This window comes from Xenopus tropicalis, chromosome 7 (genome assembly GCF_000004195.4).
Source record: "Xenopus tropicalis strain Nigerian chromosome 7, UCB_Xtro_10.0, whole genome shotgun sequence".
NCBI lineage: Eukaryota > Metazoa > Chordata > Amphibia > Anura > Pipidae > Xenopus > Xenopus tropicalis.
Genome location: NC_030683.2, coordinates 121,259,702 through 121,278,905, shown reverse-complemented (window position 1 = coordinate 121,278,905; position 19,204 = coordinate 121,259,702). Strand labels below are relative to the sequence as shown.

The 19,204-nt window shown below is 42.3% G+C and overlaps 1 protein-coding gene across 1 annotated transcript in view; it reads right to left on the bottom strand.

The window, feature by feature from the left end:
* Positions 1-501: 501 nt before the first annotated feature.
* The window catches only part of LOC101731998 (sialic acid-binding Ig-like lectin 16), a 63,156-nt gene continuing 44,453 nt past the window's right edge, over positions 502-19,204 (bottom strand). Inside the window, exons 3-11 of the mRNA XM_031906436.1 lie at positions 15,957-15,986; positions 15,052-15,306; positions 11,158-11,199; positions 9,753-9,989; positions 6,303-6,344; positions 5,581-5,847; positions 2,990-3,101; positions 2,697-2,787; positions 502-1,036 (exon numbers count right to left, since the gene is read on the bottom strand). Coding sequence (XP_031762296.1) covers positions 887-1,036; positions 2,697-2,787; positions 2,990-3,101; positions 5,581-5,847; positions 6,303-6,344; positions 9,753-9,989; positions 11,158-11,199; positions 15,052-15,306; positions 15,957-15,986 — 1,226 coding nt within the window. The 3' untranslated portion in view covers positions 502-886. The remainder of the gene's footprint in view (positions 1,037-2,696; positions 2,788-2,989; positions 3,102-5,580; positions 5,848-6,302; positions 6,345-9,752; positions 9,990-11,157; positions 11,200-15,051; positions 15,307-15,956; positions 15,987-19,204) is intronic.

Here is a 19,204-nt window from a genome sequence, read left to right as displayed (position 1 = left end):
AAGGTTGGCAAAACATTTTTCCACACTGCAGATAATACTGCCATACATGAGATCTTTTCCCTGGCCCCACAGGAACTTTAAAGTGGCCCTGGTATTTGCTCTTATACTAAAAAATATTTTATATATATATATATATATATATATATACAGTATACAGTATCTAGTAGAATTAAGTGTAAAACAACTGGACTTTTCTGAGTTTTTCTTGAAAACGTTTCACCACTCATCCGAGTGGCTCCAAGGGTGGTGAAACATTTTCAAGAAAAACTCAGAAAAGTCCAGTTGTTTCAGACTTAATTCTACTAGATACTGTATATCATGACCTAGATGAAAGAGAACCTTCATAGACATTATATATATATATGTATATTTATAATATATTAAGTGGACACTCTTTATATTCTGACAGACTGTAAAGATCAACAAGGTAAAGAGCATCTGCAGAAAGTTCCTGACATTATGACGACATGAAGAAATAACCCAATAGTCTAGAATCTAGATAACTTGTTACAAAGATGACTTAACTTTTTCTTGTCTGAACAATGTAATAGTAAATTGTTCACTGGATACTTGTTTTGCCCTTAATGAGTTAGAGCACAGGGAAAAGCCTTTTGCTGGCTATACCCTATACAATATAACCGGCACATTCTGAAAGAGCTGTTACCACTTGCTGTCTCTGGACCTGAAAATCTTAGTAAAGTGCTTCGTCTCTGGAAAAGAACTGGTTGTCCTTATTTACCTGGCTGTGGTAAATAGCTGAATCCATATTTGCAATACAAAACACGACAGTTATGAGATGGGTGATTAACATTTATGCCAAAGAAAAGTAAAAAAAAAAATAGAAAAGTGCAAAATGCCATTGCTGAGCATCCTCTCATTATCTGTGTTAGTTCCGTTTGACTTCTGTATATAAAGTCTCTTGTGTTTCTGGAGAACTTTTTGGTTTTAACTTTGAGATATCAAGGGTCACGTATTGCAGTTCTTCATCAGGGCTTTCACCTTCATTTGGAGAGCTGAGACCCATGCTGGGTTCCTGCTGGAATGTAAAAATAAATAATGAGAGGTGGGGCGTAAGGCAGGAGAGCTGGTTTGTTGCACTAGTTTATTGAGCACAAAACAAAGGCAACTCTCAGTCAGCACTACAGATCTAAACTGGTCCATATTAGAGCGTATCAATTACTTTGCAAATGGGATGACTTGTCTGCATATATTGAGGAAAGTATCAACAGTCTGACTAAACCTAAATAATAAGAGAAAGACTGTTCAGCCACATTGGTCCATAATAGATCTTCTGAATTTGCAAATGGCATGACTTTTTTTTTCTCTCTACACATTTTGAGGAAGGTAGGAATGGGGACATACTTGGAAGTCCTTGATGTCAGTAGAACGTCATGTGATAGCAGTTCCCTTATTTTTGCTTCTGTTTCAGTACTCAATCCTCCAATTTATAATACCAAGCCCATATGTGCATTTGCAGATCTCTATATAAGTGCTGATTCTTGCTTTCATGTTCACATCTGTGTTTATACAATAATGATCCTCCACTGTACACCGTTCTCCCCCACACTTCTCTTTCTTTTCCTAAAATAATCTTTGCTAAGACTACTTTTAAGAATAACCCCCAGTGCTGGAGTAGATCATTTGTGCAGGAAAGGCAAGCAGGCAGGGAAGGGACACACATACATACATCAAGTAAGGGGAATAAGTTGGAAGTGTGTTCACCAGGATGTCTCCACTTCAACAATATGGGGCTGATTTACTAAGACACGAATTCGAATTCGAATCCGAATTGGAAAAATTCCGATTGGAAAACGAACATTTTGCGTCTTTTTCGTATTTTTTGCGATTTTTTTTCGGCGCCTTTACGATTTTTCGGAAATTGTTGTGACTTTTTCGTTACCAATACGATTTTCGCGAAAAAACATGAGTTTTTCGTAGCCATTACGATTCAGTCGTATCTTGTCGCGACTTTTTCGTATTGAGCGCTCGTAAGCGGCAGGCGAAACTTTCAGACTTAGCATGATTTTGGAAGCCTCCCATAGGACTCAATGGCACCCTGCAAGAAAAGTCACCATACTGAAGCTTGAATGAATCCGAACGCTACGAAAAAATCGCAACATTTTGCGCAACTTTCGGAATGGCCACGAAAAATGCGCAACTTTTCTCGCAAGTTTTAACGCTACGGAAAAATTGCCAGATTTTATGCAACATTCGGATGGCAACGAAAAAGTCGCAATAATTTTCCGAAAAAATCGCCAAATACCGATCATTACGAAAAAAAACGCAATCGGACGCATTCGGCCAGTTCGTGAGTAAGTAAATGGGCCCCTATGTATATATGTCTTTATTTGTAAAAAATGTTTTCTATTAAACCCCTCTATTGACAAAATGACTATGAACTGGACATTCTTATACACTTGGGGTCTTATATACAAATCATTCTTGATACAGGAATAAACATATACTTCAATGATAGTAAAGCGCTAGTAATTTACATCACATTGTTGACTTTCTATCTTTTATGGTATTTACCAGCCATATTGCCAAAAAACTTTCAGCCTCCCACAGGCAATATTGCATTTTCCCAGACCTGGAATCGCCATAAAATGTGCTGAAATAGCAGTAATTACCCTACATGCTTGTTTGCATAAAATATCAGTCTCATAACAAACAAGAACAATAACAGACTCTCTTACGGCTGTTCTTCTGTCTATATTGGCGTAAACCGCTTCATAATTATTTGGTGATGAACTTGTATTTTCTTCAACCAGCTCTGGTGGCCTCCTCCTGGCAAAATCAAAATAACAATGTATAATAATTAATATTAATGCTTAAGGTAATGTTTTTGACCCTAATTTTCACCCCCAATTTCTGTAAATATCAATATCTTTTGAAAAATAAAAATGTTATTGAACCCGAAAGAGATTCAACTAGCTATAGTTTTCTTTGAGAACATGTACTGTTCAGCAAAGCAAGAAGGCAGACTTACTTTTTCTTGTATCGCATAACCAGAACTGTTACAATTACTATGGCAGCGAGGAGTAGGAGAAAAATTCCACCAAACATTAACCCTTCACGATGGATCTTATCATTTGTGAGAGCTGAAATTAAACAAATTAACATAGCGGGTATCATTAGGAGGAGGAGTTCATTCAGACATTACATGAGTTACATGTACATAATAGCTAATGGCAAATGCAAGTCAAGCCCAGCCCCTTAAAAAAGCTATGTAAAAAAAGACCATCTAAAAATTCTCAGTTGGCTTAGATGAGGAAAAGCCATGGAAGATGCCTTCCTGTAATTTGAAGCATTTGGGATCATTGTTTTTTGCATAATGGATCCCATACCTGTACTAAAAATATATATGATATAATATCAGTAACCCTTCTAAAGAGGCATACATTCTTTTCTCTAATATATTTGTTATTGAATGGCCTTTGGGAGAAAATTCCGCAAATTAACAGGTGTAACGGTAACTTTTTCTTATAATCTCATGGGATGCACTTCCATAATAGCTAAATCTACTAGTAAATAAAGTATCGAAGAGTTCATTGTATTGGCCCCTTTTAAAATCAAACATAGTAATAACATCTTTTACTTCTTTTCCAATCTAAACACTCTGAATTTGGCCAGTATTTTCATCCTTCTCCATGAACTTTTTCTGTATTGATACTAGGTTTTTTTCTGACCAGTTGAAACCAAAATGGTACATCATATTCTACATGGGGCTTTAATACAACACAATATCTTGCTAGCCCTTTCTGGTACAGACTGGTAGTAATGAGTGAAACATCTTTTACTTCTTTCCAGTGTAAACACTCTGAACTTGGCCAGTCTTTTCATCTTAGTCACTTCTCCATGAACTTTCTCTGTATCGATACTGGGTTTTTTTCTGACCAGTTGAGACCAAAATGGTACATCATATTCTACATGGGGCCTTAACACAAGACAATATCTTGCTAGCCCTTTCTGGTGAAACTGGTAGTAATGAGTGAAACTGGCACATTTTGCTTTGCCGAAAAATATGTGAAATCACAAAAAAATGTGCAAAATTTAGCCAAACTGTATTGGAATCAATAAGATGGTGAATTACATTGCGGTTAAGCCTTTTTTTTTTTTGTTAGCCATAGAATATACATTGCCCTACATTGTTAGAAAGCTTCTTTTCAGTATGCTACAACCAATCTTCATAGAAAAAAAAGTGCCTATGGTGCCAATTTCTTTCAAACATGGCACCCAGACAGCTCTTTAGAAAGGATTAAGCTCTGATCCTATTGGTTGATGTGGAAGACAAAGGGCGGATAATTAAGACATCTGCATTTTTTGGAGGGTTTTTTGGCATGGATTCGCAAATATGTTCCTAAATAAAACCACACTTTTTTCACAAAACTGTACTGGCCAAGTAAGTTGCTCATCCCTACTGACTGACATTGCTTGCTGCAGCTAAGTTTAGTGACTACAAGTAGATCCTTCTCCATCAAGAATCTTGGACTATCTCATTCTTGTTAAGGGTATAAGTAGCCTACATATCTGTAAATCCAAAGTGTATGACTTTACATTTATCACTTATCTAGCACCCAGTTTGCCCCATTGTTCAGATTCCTCTGCAACTACGACACATCCTGTGCAAAGTACAGACTGTAGATATTGGTGTTTTAGGTTTATGCTATAAACACGTTTATTTTAGTTATTATCAAAGGACAAAGATATAGAACAGGACACAGGCACAGAACAACTGCACTTGTAGGTTGATTTTAGACATAAAGACCAGAGGTCATTCTATTTACTGTACTTGGGCCTTAGAATGTTTACACAGAACAAGGAATCCATCTGTTGTCTCCTGTCACAAGTATCCCTAATGCAAGGTTAAGAATGTCACAAATAGTCTCAGAAACACCAACTGCACAAATACCATTTGGGACACTGCGCTGATGTAGATTTCTTACCAGAGAGATACCTTTTTGGGCTATTGTGCTGCGACAGTGAGACACTTAATCCTTTCCTAAAGATGGACAGAGAGACACAGTTATGCTAAAACAAGGCTAATGATTGGCTGCCATGGGATCAGCCCCAAGTAGGATGAAATGGTTAAATGGCAACATTTTTGTACTTGACTTTGTTCCCTTACGTCCTCACGAGCTTTCAGGATGTGTGAGCTATTATTTAATACTCTGTATTGTAATACTCTGTATTAATGTATACCTCTAATAAAGCTGTCTGGTTAATATCCTTTGTGAATCTGAATGGTTCAGGTCAGGCCCAGGGGGAACTTCGGGGCCAGGCTCGATTTGAGTAAGTATTTATTTAAATCCAAGAGTGACTTACTCACTGTGGGCGAGAATCCTATATCCCTAGTGGAGGATCATTGGAGTATATAGATACGAGTCATTATAGAATTACGAGCATTATATATACAGTATATATATAACTAACTCCGACACAGACTAACAGTCCAATTCACCATGTTTTTTTCTTGTTTACTAAGTTGTTCCCATAATTCCAACATATTGTTAGAGACCAACCTATAAGTAGCTGGGAGTTTCCCTCATTCCAATGATATATGTAAAGAATGTAACTTACATTTGATAACCACAGTAATAGATTTACTTTCATTTCCAACTCTGTTTGTTGCCCAGCACATATAATTCCCTCCATTTTGAGAGGTCGCATTGGTCACATTCAGTTGCGCTGAGAGTAACGGTTGGGTGATGTTCTGTAAAGGTTTTATCCAGGACACATTTGCCGGAGGGTTACTGTCAGCATCGCACTGCAGGTACAGGGAGTTTCCTTCTAACACTTCAACAGACTTTAAGACTTCAACAGAAGAGTTTTTTTCCTCGAAGCAATCTGAAATGAGAATGAGAATAATGGGTGTTTCCACCAGTCAATATAAATATTTAAGACAGACAGCACCAACACAAAATCATGTTTTAAAAGCCTTTGTTGTGCTAAAGGGCCACTGCCTGAACAGCAGCGATGATTTTGATACCCTAGGCCCTTTCTCAAGATTGCACATTAACCACTTACATACCCGGAGCCCTGAATGTAGGAATCTGCAGTCACCTTTGACTTTCCAGTTGTTTGTTTTATCTTATTTTTTATTAAGTGCCTAAAGACTGACCTCTGCGTGTCTAGTATTTAACCCCTTGCCAGTACTCCAGTCTTTCCAGTTTGTTTGGCAGGGCCCAAATACACATTTAAACACACTGGAATCTACATTTCCCCCAAACATAAATATTAAAGACTTTGTGCAAAAACGGTAATGTAAAGTTTTCTAATAGAGACATAAATAGAAAGATTACCATTTATTGTGCAGTAGTTAATAGTTAGTCTTCTTGGAGCATCTAGAAAAATAAAATAGAGAGAATTAAAAAAAAACAAGGTTGCTAACAATATATTGCAATCGCATGCAATGCCATATAATTATTTTCCACAATAAACACTTAGGGGCCTATTCATTAAAGTATGATTGAGTCCGAATGCTAAAAATTCCTATTTTTTCTAAGTTTTAGAACTGTGCGTACTTTCTATGATATTTTGATTAATTTTTTTGTGCTTTCTATGATATTTTCATTAATAAAAAAACTTTTTTGTGCTTTGCGTCAATTTGTGTGACAAAATCATATTTGTCACAACGAGTATGAAAGTTTCGGATTCATTCAAGCTTCGGTATGGTTGGGCCAGGTTGGAGCTGCAGAGTGCCATTGAGCCCTATGGGTGACTTTCCTTGGGCCGGGTTGGAGCTGCAGAGTGCCATTGAGCCCTATGGGAGACTTTCCTTGGGCCGGGTTGGAGCTGCAGAGTGCCATTGAGCCCTATGGGAGACTTTCCTTGGGCCGGGTTGGAGCTGCAGAGTGCCATTGAGCCCTATTGGAGACTTTCCTTGGGCCGGGTTGGAGCTGCAGAGTGCCATTGAGCCCTATGGGTGACTTTCCTTGGGCCGGGTTGGAGCTGCAGAGTGCCATTGAGCCCTATGGGAGACTTTCCTTGGGCCGGGTTGGAGCTGCAGAGTGCCATTGAGCCCTATGGGAGACTTTCCTTGGGCCGGGTTGGAGCTGCAGAGTGCCATTGAGCCCTATGGGAGACTTTCCTTGGGCCGGGTTGGAGCTGCAGAGTGCCATTGAGCCCTATGGGTGACTTTCCTTGGGCCGGGTTGGAGCTGCAGAGTGCCATTGAGCCCTATGGGTGACTTTCCTTGGGCCGGGTTGGAGCTGCAGAGTGCCATTGAGCCCTATGGGTGACTTTCCTTGGGCCGGGTTGGAGCTGCAGAGTGCCATTGAGCCCTATGGGTGACTTTCCTTGGGCCAGGTTGGAGCTGCAGAGTGCCATTGGGACCTATGGGTGACTTTCCTTGGGCCGGGTTGGAGCTGCAGAGTGCCATTGAGCCCTATGGGAGACTTTCCTTGGGCCGGGTTGGAGCTGCAGAGTGCCATTGAGCCCTATGGGAGACTTTCCTTGGGCCGGGTTGGAGCTGCAGAGTGCCATTGAGCCCTATGGGAGACTTTCCTTGGGCCGGGTTGGAGCTGCAGAGTGCCATTGAGCCCTATGGTAGACTTTCCTTGGGCCGGGTTGGAGCTGCAGAGTGCCATTGAGCCCAATGGGAGGCTTTCCTTGGGCCGGGTTGGAGCTGCAGAGTGCCATTGAGCCCTATGGGAGACTTTCCTTGGGCCGGGTTGGAGCTGCAGAGTGCCATTGATCCCTATGGGAGGTTTTCCTTGGGCCGGGTTGGAGCTGCAGAGTGCCATTGATCCCTATGGGAGACTTTGCTTGGGCCGGGTTGGAGCTGCAGAGTGCCATTGAGCCCTATGGGAGGCTTTCCTTGGGCCGAGTTGGAGCTGCAGAGTGCCATTGATCCCTATGGGAGACTTTCTTTGGGCCGAGTTGGAGCTGCAGAGTGCCATTGAGCCCTATGGGAGACTTTCCTTGGGCCGGGTTGGAGCTGCAGAGTGCCATTGAGCCCTATGATAGACTTTCCTTGGGCCGGGTTGGAGCTGCAGAGTGCCATTGAGCCCTATGGGAGACTTTCCTTGGGCCGGGTTGGAGCTGCAGAGTGCCATTGAGCCCTATGGGAGGCTTTCCTTGGGCCGGGTTGGAGCTGCAGAGTGCCATTGAGCCCTATGGGAGGCTTTCCTTGGGCCGGGTTGGAGCTGCAGAGTGCCATTGAGCCCTATGGGAGGCTTTCCTTGGGCCGGGTTGGAGCTGCAGAGTGCCATTGAGCCCTATGGGAGGCTTTCCTTGGGCTGGGTTGGAGCTGCAGAGTGCCATTGAGCCCTATGGGAGACTTTCCTTGGGCCGGGTTGGAGCTGCAGAGTGCCATTGAGCCCTATGGGAGACTTTCCTTGGGCCGGGTTGGAGCTGCAGAGTGCCATTGAGCCCTATGGGAGGCTTTCCTTGGGCCGGGTTGGAGCTGCAGAGTGCCATTGAGCCCTATGGGAGGCTTTCCTTGGGCCGGGTTGGAGCTGCAGAGTGCCATTGAGCCCTATGGGAGGCTTTCCTTGGGCCGGGTTGGAGCTGCAGAGTGCCATTGAGCCCTATGGGAGGCTTTCCTTGGGCCGGGTTGGAGCTGCAGAGTGCCATTGAGCCCTATGGGAGGCTTTCCTTGGGCCGGGTTGGAGCTGCAGAGTGCCATTGAGCCCTATGGGAGACTTTCCTTAGGCCGGGTTGGAGCTGCAGAGTGCCATTGAGCCCTATGGGAGACTTTCCTTGGGCCGGGTTGGAGCTGCAGAGTGCCATTGAGCCCTATGGGAGACTTTCCTTGGGCCGGGTTGGAGCTGCAGAGTGCCATTGAGCCCTATGGGAGACTTTCCTTGGGCCGGGTTGGAGCTGCAGAGTGCCATTGAGCCCTATGGGAGACTTTCCTTGGGCCGGGTTGGAGCTGCAGAGTGCCATTGAGCCCTATGGGAGACTTTCCTTGGGCCGGGTTGGAGCTGCAGAGTGCCATTGAGCCCTATGGGAGACTTTCCTTGGGCCGGGTTGGAGCTGCAGAGTGCCATTGAGCCCTATGGGAGACTTTCCTTGGGCCGGGTTGGAGCTGCAGAGTGCCATTGAGCCCTATGGGAGACTTTCCTTGGGCCGGGTTGGAGCTGCAGAGTGCCATTGAGCCCTATGGGAGACTTTCCTTGGGCCGGGTTGGAGCTGCAGAGTGCCATTGAGCCCTATGGGAGGCTCCCAAAATCATGCACTGAAGGATCAAAGTCAGAAAGGTTTCACGCCGTTTACGATCGTTTGGATACGAAAATTCCATACATTACGGATAGCAACCAAAAAATTTTTGTAAGACCACAATACGAATTTTTGTGCAATTAACGCACATCAGAAATTATCGTATTTAATATGAATTTTTTGCAATCGTACTTTTTTTTCTTAACTAACCTTCAAATAACTTGCCTACCACAGATGGTAAACGTATGGGCCTAAAACTGGGAGGTTGAGATAGTAATCCCATTTTTATAAGCATTATATCAGCTTTACATTCATATTTACATTCATATTCTAAAAATTTTTTGACCCTTTGCAACATGAATTAAGCAAAACTTCTCTTACATGCTTGGCGTTATAGTATATAATAACATTATATTAGAAAATCAGTATAGGTGGAAAATATGAAAAACTGTTTTAATAAGATACTAATCCGTTCTTATGAAGCCTATGGTACTTTCACTTCCCCTTTAAATAACAAAAGCACATAGAAACTGCTAAAGCTATTATCTTTTTCTAAACATAACCTTTAGAAGTATGGTTGAGTCACTCACAAATGATAACAACTGTGACTGATACTGTTGAATTCCCATGTTTATTCCTTGCCCGGCACATATAATCTCCCCCATTATCAGTGGTTACATGAGAAACATCAAATCTCCCACTTGAGGAATTTAGGGGGTCGGTGCTGTTCTGACCCATTTTTGCCCAGGACAGGTTGGCAGGAGGGTTACTTTCAGCAGAGCAGAGCAGGGACAGGGAGGTTCCTTCTATGGCTTCAACCCGGCAACCTATAGAGACATCACAGATACATGAGAATCACATCTTGCTTTCAAATCCCCCTTTACCCCCAGATCTCTCACCTACTTAATTAAATCAACAAGTATTTGAAAGAACATATCAAAGACAAGAAGGACTTAATTTTGAAATCCACATTCTATTTTCTAATCCTCCTTCCTCTTTATATGATCCTCCAGCTGCAGAGACAAAGGTACCACTGTTTAATCATTTGTGCCTCCAGTTCTTCATGTTATTTTCACCAAACACCATCCAGGAACTCTATTTACATGACAAATCTACAATTTGTATTGAATTGTAGAAATTTGAGAAAACTCTACAACAAATGTATGAAAAAAAATTGATCGCTTAAAATTGTGTGAAAAAAACTTGATCACCCAAAGTGTAATATCAAAGTTTCCGAATTTCAAATATTCAAGTTTTAAAAAAAATCAAAAAAAAAAATTGGCAGATAAAAGGAGGGTCTTTGTCAAGGACAGACAAAAAAGCAGGCCTGCTTTTTTTTGTATTCCCCTGATGAAGACCCTCCTTTTTTGGTGGGGGTCGAAACGCGTTGAATTTTCTTTCATGTAAATAAAAGTTTTTTTATAATATTATTCTGGAGTGCCCAGCTTTTCTTTCTATTTTTTATAATTACCCAGTAATATTACAGGGCACCCCTGTAGTGAGCACCCATTTTATTGATTATTATAATGAAGGTGTGCATCTCTAGATATTAGACCCACACATGAAAAAGTTGTATAATAAAAATCCTTTTCAAAATAAACATGAAACCCCAGTGCTTCTAAAGACACTGCACTCCTCCCATTCCCCCATTCCTTATAGTTTCTGATTGTGTATTCTGTGCATGGGCATCCCCCATTCTGGTGCAAGATTTTAGGGTGATTCAAAGCTTGTCTAATATCAGTCTCAATGAAATGGCACCTTCCTGCATGTTGTGATTGTGAATTCCAAGACTAAAGATGCACAATCTAAATGATTTATATAGTACTACCATCATAGAAAAGGATTTGGAAATATTTCTTAGGATGACAGGTCCCCTTTAAAATAAAAATGCCTTACTTTGACCAATTTTAAAATTGTGATACTTTTAATCCAGTGGGATGGAGTGATTATGAATTAGATGAAACACATTAGACTTGACTATAGAAAACAAATTACCCTTTGATGTGCAGTTTGAAATAGTTGGTCTTCTTGGGGCATCTGAAAATTAAATAAAAGAGAATAAACTGGCAGTTTATTTTTAATCCATATACAGTTTATGTATATTCCCACCCTCCTGTAATGTGACAGATCAACTCCTTGGTTTCCTTTGATGCTTTTTGTACAATCAGTGGATATAGCTTTGTGCAAACAGACTGACCAAGTTGGGTCTGTTTACGCTGGAGAAGAGGCGCTTAAGAGGTGACATGATAACTATGTATAAATATATAAGGGGATCATATAATAACCTTTCTAATGTTTTATTTACCAGTAGGTCCTTCCAACGGACACGAGGGCACCCACTCCGTTTAGAAGAAGGGAGGTTCCATTTAAATATTAGGAAAGGATTTGTTACTGTGAGAGCTGTGAGGTTCTGGAATTCCCTCCCCGAATCAGTCGTGCTGGCTGATACATTATATAGCTTTAAGAAGGGGCTGGGTGGCTTCTTAGCAAGTGAGGGAATACAGGGTTATGGGAGATAGCTCTCAGTACAAGTGAGGGAATACAGGGGTATGGGAGATAGCTCTCAGTACAAGTGAGGGAATACAGGGGTAGGGGAGATAGCTCTCGGTACAAGTGAGGGAATACAGGGGTATGGGGGATAGCTCTCAGTACAAGTGAGGGAATACAGGGGTAGGGGAGATAGCTCTCAGTACAAGTGAGGGAATACAGGGGTAGGGGAGATAGCTCTCAGTACAAGTGAGGGAATACAGGGGTAGGGGGGATAGCTCTCAGTACAAGTGAGGGAATACAGGGGTAGGGGGGATAGCTCTTACTACAAGTGAGGGAATACAGGGGTAGGGGGGATAGCTCTCAGTACAAGTGAGGGAATACAGGGGTAGGGGAGATAGCTCTCAGTACAAGTGAGGGAATACAGGGGTAGGGGGGATAGCTCTCAGTACAAGTGAGGGAATACAGGGGTAGGGGAGATAGCTCTCAGTACAAGTGAGGGAATACAGGGGTAGGGGGGATAGCTCTCAGTACAAGTGAGGGAATACAGGGGTATGGGGGATAGCTCTCAGTACAAGTGAGGGAATACAGGGGTAGGGGGGATAGCTCTCAGTACAAGTGAGGGAATACAGGGGTAGGGGAGATAGCTCTCAGTACAAGTGATGGAATACAGGGGTAGGGGAGATAGCTCTCAGTACAAGTGAGAGAATACAGGGGTAGGGGGGATAGCTCTCAGTACAAGTGAGGGAATACAGGGGTAGGGGAGATAGCTCTCAGTACAAGTGAGGGAATACAGGGGTAGGGGAGATAGCTCTCAGTACAAGTGAGGGAATACAGGGGTAGGGGAGATAGCTCTCAGTACAAGTGAGGGAATACAGGGGTATGGGAGATAGCTCTCAGTACAAGTGAGGGAATACAGGGGTAGGGGGGATAGCTCTTAGTACAAGTGAGGGAATACAGGGGTAGGGGAGATAGCTCTCAGTACAAGTGAGGGAATACAGGGGTAGGGGAGATAGCTCTCAGTACAAGTGAGGGAATACAGGGGTAGGGGAGATAGCTCTTAGTACAAGTGAGGGAATACAGGGGTATGGGAGATAGCTGTCAGTACAAGTGAGGGAATACAGGGGTAGGGGAGATAGCTCTCAGTACAAGTGAGGGAATACAGGGTTATGGGAGATAGCTCTCAGTACAAGTGAGGGAATACAGGGGTAGGGGAGATAGCTCTTAGTACAAGTGAGGGAATACAGGGGTAGGGGGGATAGCTCTCAGTACAAGTGAGGGAATACAGGGGTAGGGGAGATAGCTCTCAGTACAAGTGAGGGAATACAGGGGTAGGGGAGATAGCTCTCAGTACAAGTGAGGGAATACAGGGGTAGGGGAGATAGCTCTCAGTACAAGTGAGGGAATACAGGGGTAGGGGAGATAGCTCTTAGTACAAGTGAGGGAATACAGGGTTATGGGAGATAGCTCTCAGTACAAGTGAGGGAATACAGGGGTATGGGAGATAGCTCTCAGTACAAGTGAGGGAATACAGGGGTAGGGGGGATAGCTCTCAGTACAAGTGAGGGAATACAGGGGTATGGGAGATAGCTCTCAGTACAAGTGAGGGAATACAGGGGTAGGGGGGATAGCTCTCAGTACAAGTGAGGGAATACAGGGGTAGGGGGGATAGCTCTCAGTACAAGTGAGGGAATACAGGGGTAGGGGAGATAGCTCTCAGTACAAGTGAGGGAATACAGGGGTAGGGGAGATAGCTCTCAGTACAAGTGAGGGAATACAGGGGTAGGGGGGATAGCTCTCAGTACAAGTGAGGGAATACAGGGGTAGGGGAGATAGCTCTCAGTACAAGTGAGGGAATACAGGGGTAGGGGGGATAGCTCTCAGTACAAGTGAGGGAATACAGGGGTAGGGGAGATAGCTCTCAGTACAAGTGAGGGAATACAGGGGTAGGGGGGGATAGCTCTCAGTACAAGTGAGGGAATACAGGGGTAGGGGGGATAGCTCTCAGTACAAGTGAGGGAATACAGGGGTAGGGGAGATAGCTCTCAGTACAAGTGAGGGAATACAGGGGTAGGGGAGATAGCTCTCAGTACAAGTGAGGGAATACAGGGGTATGGGAGATAGCTCTCAGTACAAGTTAGGGAATACAGGGGTATGGGAGATAACTCTTAGTACAAGTGAGGGAATACAGGGGTAGGGGGGATAGCTCTCAGTACAAGTGAGGGAATACAGGGGTATGGGAGATAACTCTTAGTACAAGTGAGGGAATACAGGGGTATGGGAGATAGCTCTCAGTACAAGTGAGGGAATACAGGGGTAGGGGGGATAGCTCTCAGTACAAGTGAGGGAATACAGGGGTAGGGGGGATAGCTCTCAGTACAAGTGAGGGAATACAGGGGTAGGGGGGATAGCTCTCAGTACAAGTGAGGGAATACAGGGGTATGGGAGATAACTCTTAGTACAAGTGAGGGAATACAGGGGTAGGGGGGATAGCTCTCAGTACAAGTGAGGGAATACAGGGGTAGGGGGGATAGCTCTCAGTACAAGTGAGGGAATACAGGGGTAGGGGAGATAGCTCTCAGTACAAGTGAGGGAATACAGGGGTAGGGGGGATAGCTCTCAGTACAAGTGAGGGAATACAGGGGTATGGGGGATAGCTCTCAGTACAAGTGAGGGAATACAGGGGTAGGGGGGATAGCTCTCAGTACAAGTGAGGGAATACAGGGTTATGGGACACATGTCCCACATTAGTACAAGTTGCCCCAGGGACTGGGCCGATTGCCATCTTGGAATCAGGAAGGAATTGTTTTCCCCTCTGGGGCAAATTAGAGAGGCTTCAGATGGGGTTTTTGCCTTCTTCTGGATCAACTAGAAGTTAGGCAGGTTATATATAGGCATTATGGTTGAACGTGATGGACATGTGTCTTTTTTTCGACCTATCTTACTTTGTTACTATGTATATGCATTGTTAAGCACTTAAATAAAGTGCAGTACCAGAGAAAAGTAAAAGTGATAATATAAAAACAGGAAATCCAATGCTATAACTTTAGCCTGTTTAACGGGCCAGTTTGATTTAGAAAGATTAAGGGAATAATCTATGACCTATTTTTATATATGCATATTAAAAGTCACCATGAAGCACCGTTACAATATATTATATATATATAGAGAGAGAGAGAGAGAGAAGGCTGCATGCCAAGTGCTTTTTTGCAGATCATATATTAACCTACTGTATTTCGCTTTATACTGTAAGCAGCCTGATGTAGATTTAGGCCCTTGGACTTTCCAACAGATACCTTCTAAACTAAAAAATGGTTTGATTAAGGGCACATCACAACTCATAATTTTCATTTTTAAGTACTGACTGTGGAACCCAGTTACATGTTCATTACTGTTACTTACATGCTACAGTGACACTAACAGTCCCAGAGACGGACCCGTGAGTATTCCTTGCTAAGCACGTGTAGGTTACAGTATCAGCAACTGATACATTCTCCAGTGCAAGAGTCACACCCTGCCCAGATGTTTCACTAAGAATCTCATCTCCTCTCCCCCAGGAAATTTCAGCCACTGGGTTGCTGTTTACTTCACATCGGAGAAGCTTTGTGTCTCCCTCTATCACAGTCACTGATTTGTTTTCATAAGTTCCATTATATCCTACATGGGAAAAACAGGTACAACAGTTTGAACCCTGTACTAACTTCATATCTAAATGCATTCCATACACAGGCAGACATGTTTTTTAAATAGCAATTAGTATTGATATTTAGAGGTTTCCCTGTACCCGGTTTTACATTGTTAGTGATTCTCAATTAATTATGCATTTAGCTCAATCAATCACACAATTTTTTAATTGTTAGTGGCTCTTGTGCAGCTTATTGTTTTTTAAATTCATATTAACAATAATATCTTGCCTCCCAATGACATTTTTTTCATTACTAGGCACACTGACCCTAGCAGCTAGGGTAAAAAGTCAGGTTGGAAATAAACCAAAAGCAAAATGTTTCAGAAGATCACAATCATATTAAAGTTTTATTAACAGAATTTTTTTTTATTTAAATAGTCTTTTCCAAATGCCTTGTTTTGCTTTATCAGATATTGTTTACTATTTTAAGATCCCATGAATATACTGTAGACTCAGTAAAGGAATAAGACACCGCAATCCAGAAAGAGACAGGCCTATTTGGGGAGTGATTATACTTATATAAACATGTCAAAAAGGGAATATGTTCTAGAATTAAAATTTGGGTAAATAACTTATCACACCTTAACAAAGCCTCTCTATATATAATGCATATAATTATTACCTGAAACTGTAATTTTCATTTCTGGAGGAACTGCAATATAATAAACATTTATTATATTAGAATTCAAACTAAAATATCCTATTAACTCATAACCCCTGAAAATAATGTAGGGGACTGGTAAATTGTGCCCTTTTCTAACTGGCAGTCCCCTAGTTATTTGGACAGCTATAAAGGGTCCTATAATGGAAAGTAAGGCCCTTTTCCTGGGTAGCATGACCTTTTGCAGTTCAGTTTGGCCATAAGGTGGCACTGTGATATTGTATAAAAGACTGAGCAGCCATGAGGCAGGAGGCCATTTTGTGAAAGGTCTTCACCTGAGTAGGCAGGTGGAAAGGTTAAGTGGGACCTGGGTGTAAGGTAGGCCCAGACAGGTCAGGAAAGTCCTGTTATAGGTCCCACTCGGGGGGATTGATAGTTAGGGCTAGCTAGTGAGCAGCTTCTGGCTCTGACAAGGATGGAAGAGGGCTCATTGTCCCTGGTGTACTACTGCACGAAGTAGGGTTCCCAGTGTAGAGGGTCGGACTGGGCCGCCGGAACACCAGGAAAAACCTGATGGGCCCCGACTGCCCAGACCTGACCCTTGCCGGTGCTCCCCCAGCCGATGGTATTCCACCCCTGATGCGTCAAACACACGCTCAGGGGAGGATGTTGGGTGGGGGCCCCTGTGGGGGGGTTTAGGGAGTCTCAGCGGGGGTGCAGTGGGGGCCCATAGGGGGTGTGGGGGATGCTGCCAGTGGGGGCACCTGCAGGGCCTCTGGGGCGGCAATCCAGGTGGGCCCTGCACCCCTCAGTCCAACCCTGCTAGTGTATAGACCTAGGGCTAGATAGTAAATCGCCTGGGTTCCACTGGGGGAAGTATAACCTGAAAGTGGGGAGTAACTCATGCCCTATGGGGAGAGAGGCATTGTTACCAATTATTGTGAGTATTGCCTGACCTGTGATATGCTAAATACTGCACTGTTGCACCTGTTATTACTCCTATGTGGCTCTGTAAATAAACAAGTTCTTGTTCAAGCTCAAGAACCACTGACGCCCATCAATATTGTGAGTTATAATTGCACAACACCCTGGTCTCATACTGGGTAAAATCAGTGTGGTTTATGGTAGCACAAGTACCTAATTTACCATAAGCTTACAATAACATGAATTTATTTATTGCTCTAAATAAAATAAAAAAACAATACCCAGAAAAAAATTCATACTATTATGGATTATTTAATGACACCACCGATTCTCCAATGAACTCGCATATCTCAGCCTGGCAAAAAGACTTGAACCTCACAATTGATCCAATTGATTGGAATATAGCCTTTGTAATTATATCGGCTACTTCAAAATCAGTCAGGCTCATGGAAACCAGTATCAAACTCATGCTCAGATGGTATCTGGTATCCTCAAGGCTTTATAAAATTTACCCACAAACAGCCACTAAAATGTGCTGGAGAAAATGTGGACAGGAAGGGACTCTTGTGCACACGTGGTGGAACTGCCCTAAAATACAAAAGTATTGGCAAGAAGTATTCGAGTTAACAAGCAGTGTAATTAAGCAACCGATGAACCACTCACCTTCAACAGCTCTTCTGAATCTAGATTTGGACTTTCTGAAATTCTCCGACAAACTCCTTGTAGTACACATACTAGAAGCAGCAAGGCTTCTTTTAGCCCAAAAATGGAAAACTGATCTTATTCCCTCAATGCTAGAACTAAAAAACTTTATCAACCTATCACAATCCCTTGAATATCACAATGCAAGGATTAAGAACTCTCTACGTAACCACCATAAGAAATGGGACTCATGGAAGAACATTACTGAGGTGGATAACCAGGAATAATAGCTAATAATGTATATTATTTGTGTTCCATAATTTTTTTTTCTCCCTCCCCCTTGTTCTTTTCCCTTCTCTTTCTTCCTACTTCACTTCCTTCTCTCTTATGCTCTCTCTCCCTGTGACTGTATGTCTTAACACATACAGACACATTCAATATTTGAGATACATCTACTTATAATGTAAAGCTTGACTGTTACCCTTGTATATGCAAAAAAAACTGTCAATAAAAAAAAAAAAAAAAACAATACCCAAAGAGCATACAATTGTTTGTGGGGGAGGGGGAAATTTATACTAGCCCAAAGCCACCACAGGTCTATAGTTTTAAATATCCATGCCTCTATAGAAGCTCCCAGTAGTTCCCTATCTTTCCACTCAGCTGAGGTGCAGCGCATTCTTAGGCTGCTCTTGGCTGCTGTCAGTTACCTGAGCTTTAGGACCAACACAATATGTGGAGCAGAAAGCAAACCAAAGAGTTAAAATAAGTTTCACTATTTTATTCAAAGGGACAATGTTGCTAAAGTGGAGCCCATTCGTTTAAAACCAAACAATTACAATGCTCTAAGCTCCAGCACTGATTTCTATGCAGCCATGGAATAGAAAAGCAGAGGAAAGTTTCCACTTCTTCTCAGTCCATCTGAGGTGCTGAGTTCCCAGGCAGTGGGTTTGGGGAGTATCCCTGAGCCAATGCAGTGATTTCCCCTACAGAATTGTGCCTGTTTTTAATGCAGTGCCATCTAAGGGCCTGAAGATCTTGGCCATTCAGTATTGGCTTTCAGCCTTGTCCCTTGCATACAGAGATTTCTCTGGATTCTCTAAATCTTTCAATGATATTATGTACTGTAGATTACAAAACCCCCAAATTCTTTGCAATTTTACATTGAGAAACGTTATTCTTAAATTTGTGCAATATTTGCCAATGTATAGTTTTAAAGAATGGGGTACCCCTCCCCACCTCTACTTCTCAGAGATCCAGAATCTCTGGGATCTGCTCTTTTTATACCCAATCATGTTACAGGCCTGTTGCCAATAGGCGAGATGTTCCACCGGGTATTTTTTTTTTAGCATTACACAACTTTTCTACTCTTTTGTTGCCCCTGTCCTAACTTTTTTGAAACATGCTGTTGGCATCAATTTCAAAATTAGCATATATTTTTCAGAAAACTATAAAATTATTCAGTGTCAATATGATATATTGTCTTTATACTATTTTCAGTTAAACATAGGGTTTAAAGGATTTGCAAATCATCCTGTTGTCTTTTTATTTATACTTAACACAGTGCCCAAGCGTTTTTGGAACCAGGGTTGTATAATGATTTTTTTTACATGGGTAACTATATGACAGGATAAAGAAGTACTGTTATATGTGAAGGAAAAATCAAATGGTTAGTGTAAACTATAGCTACTAAAATGCTTCCATAT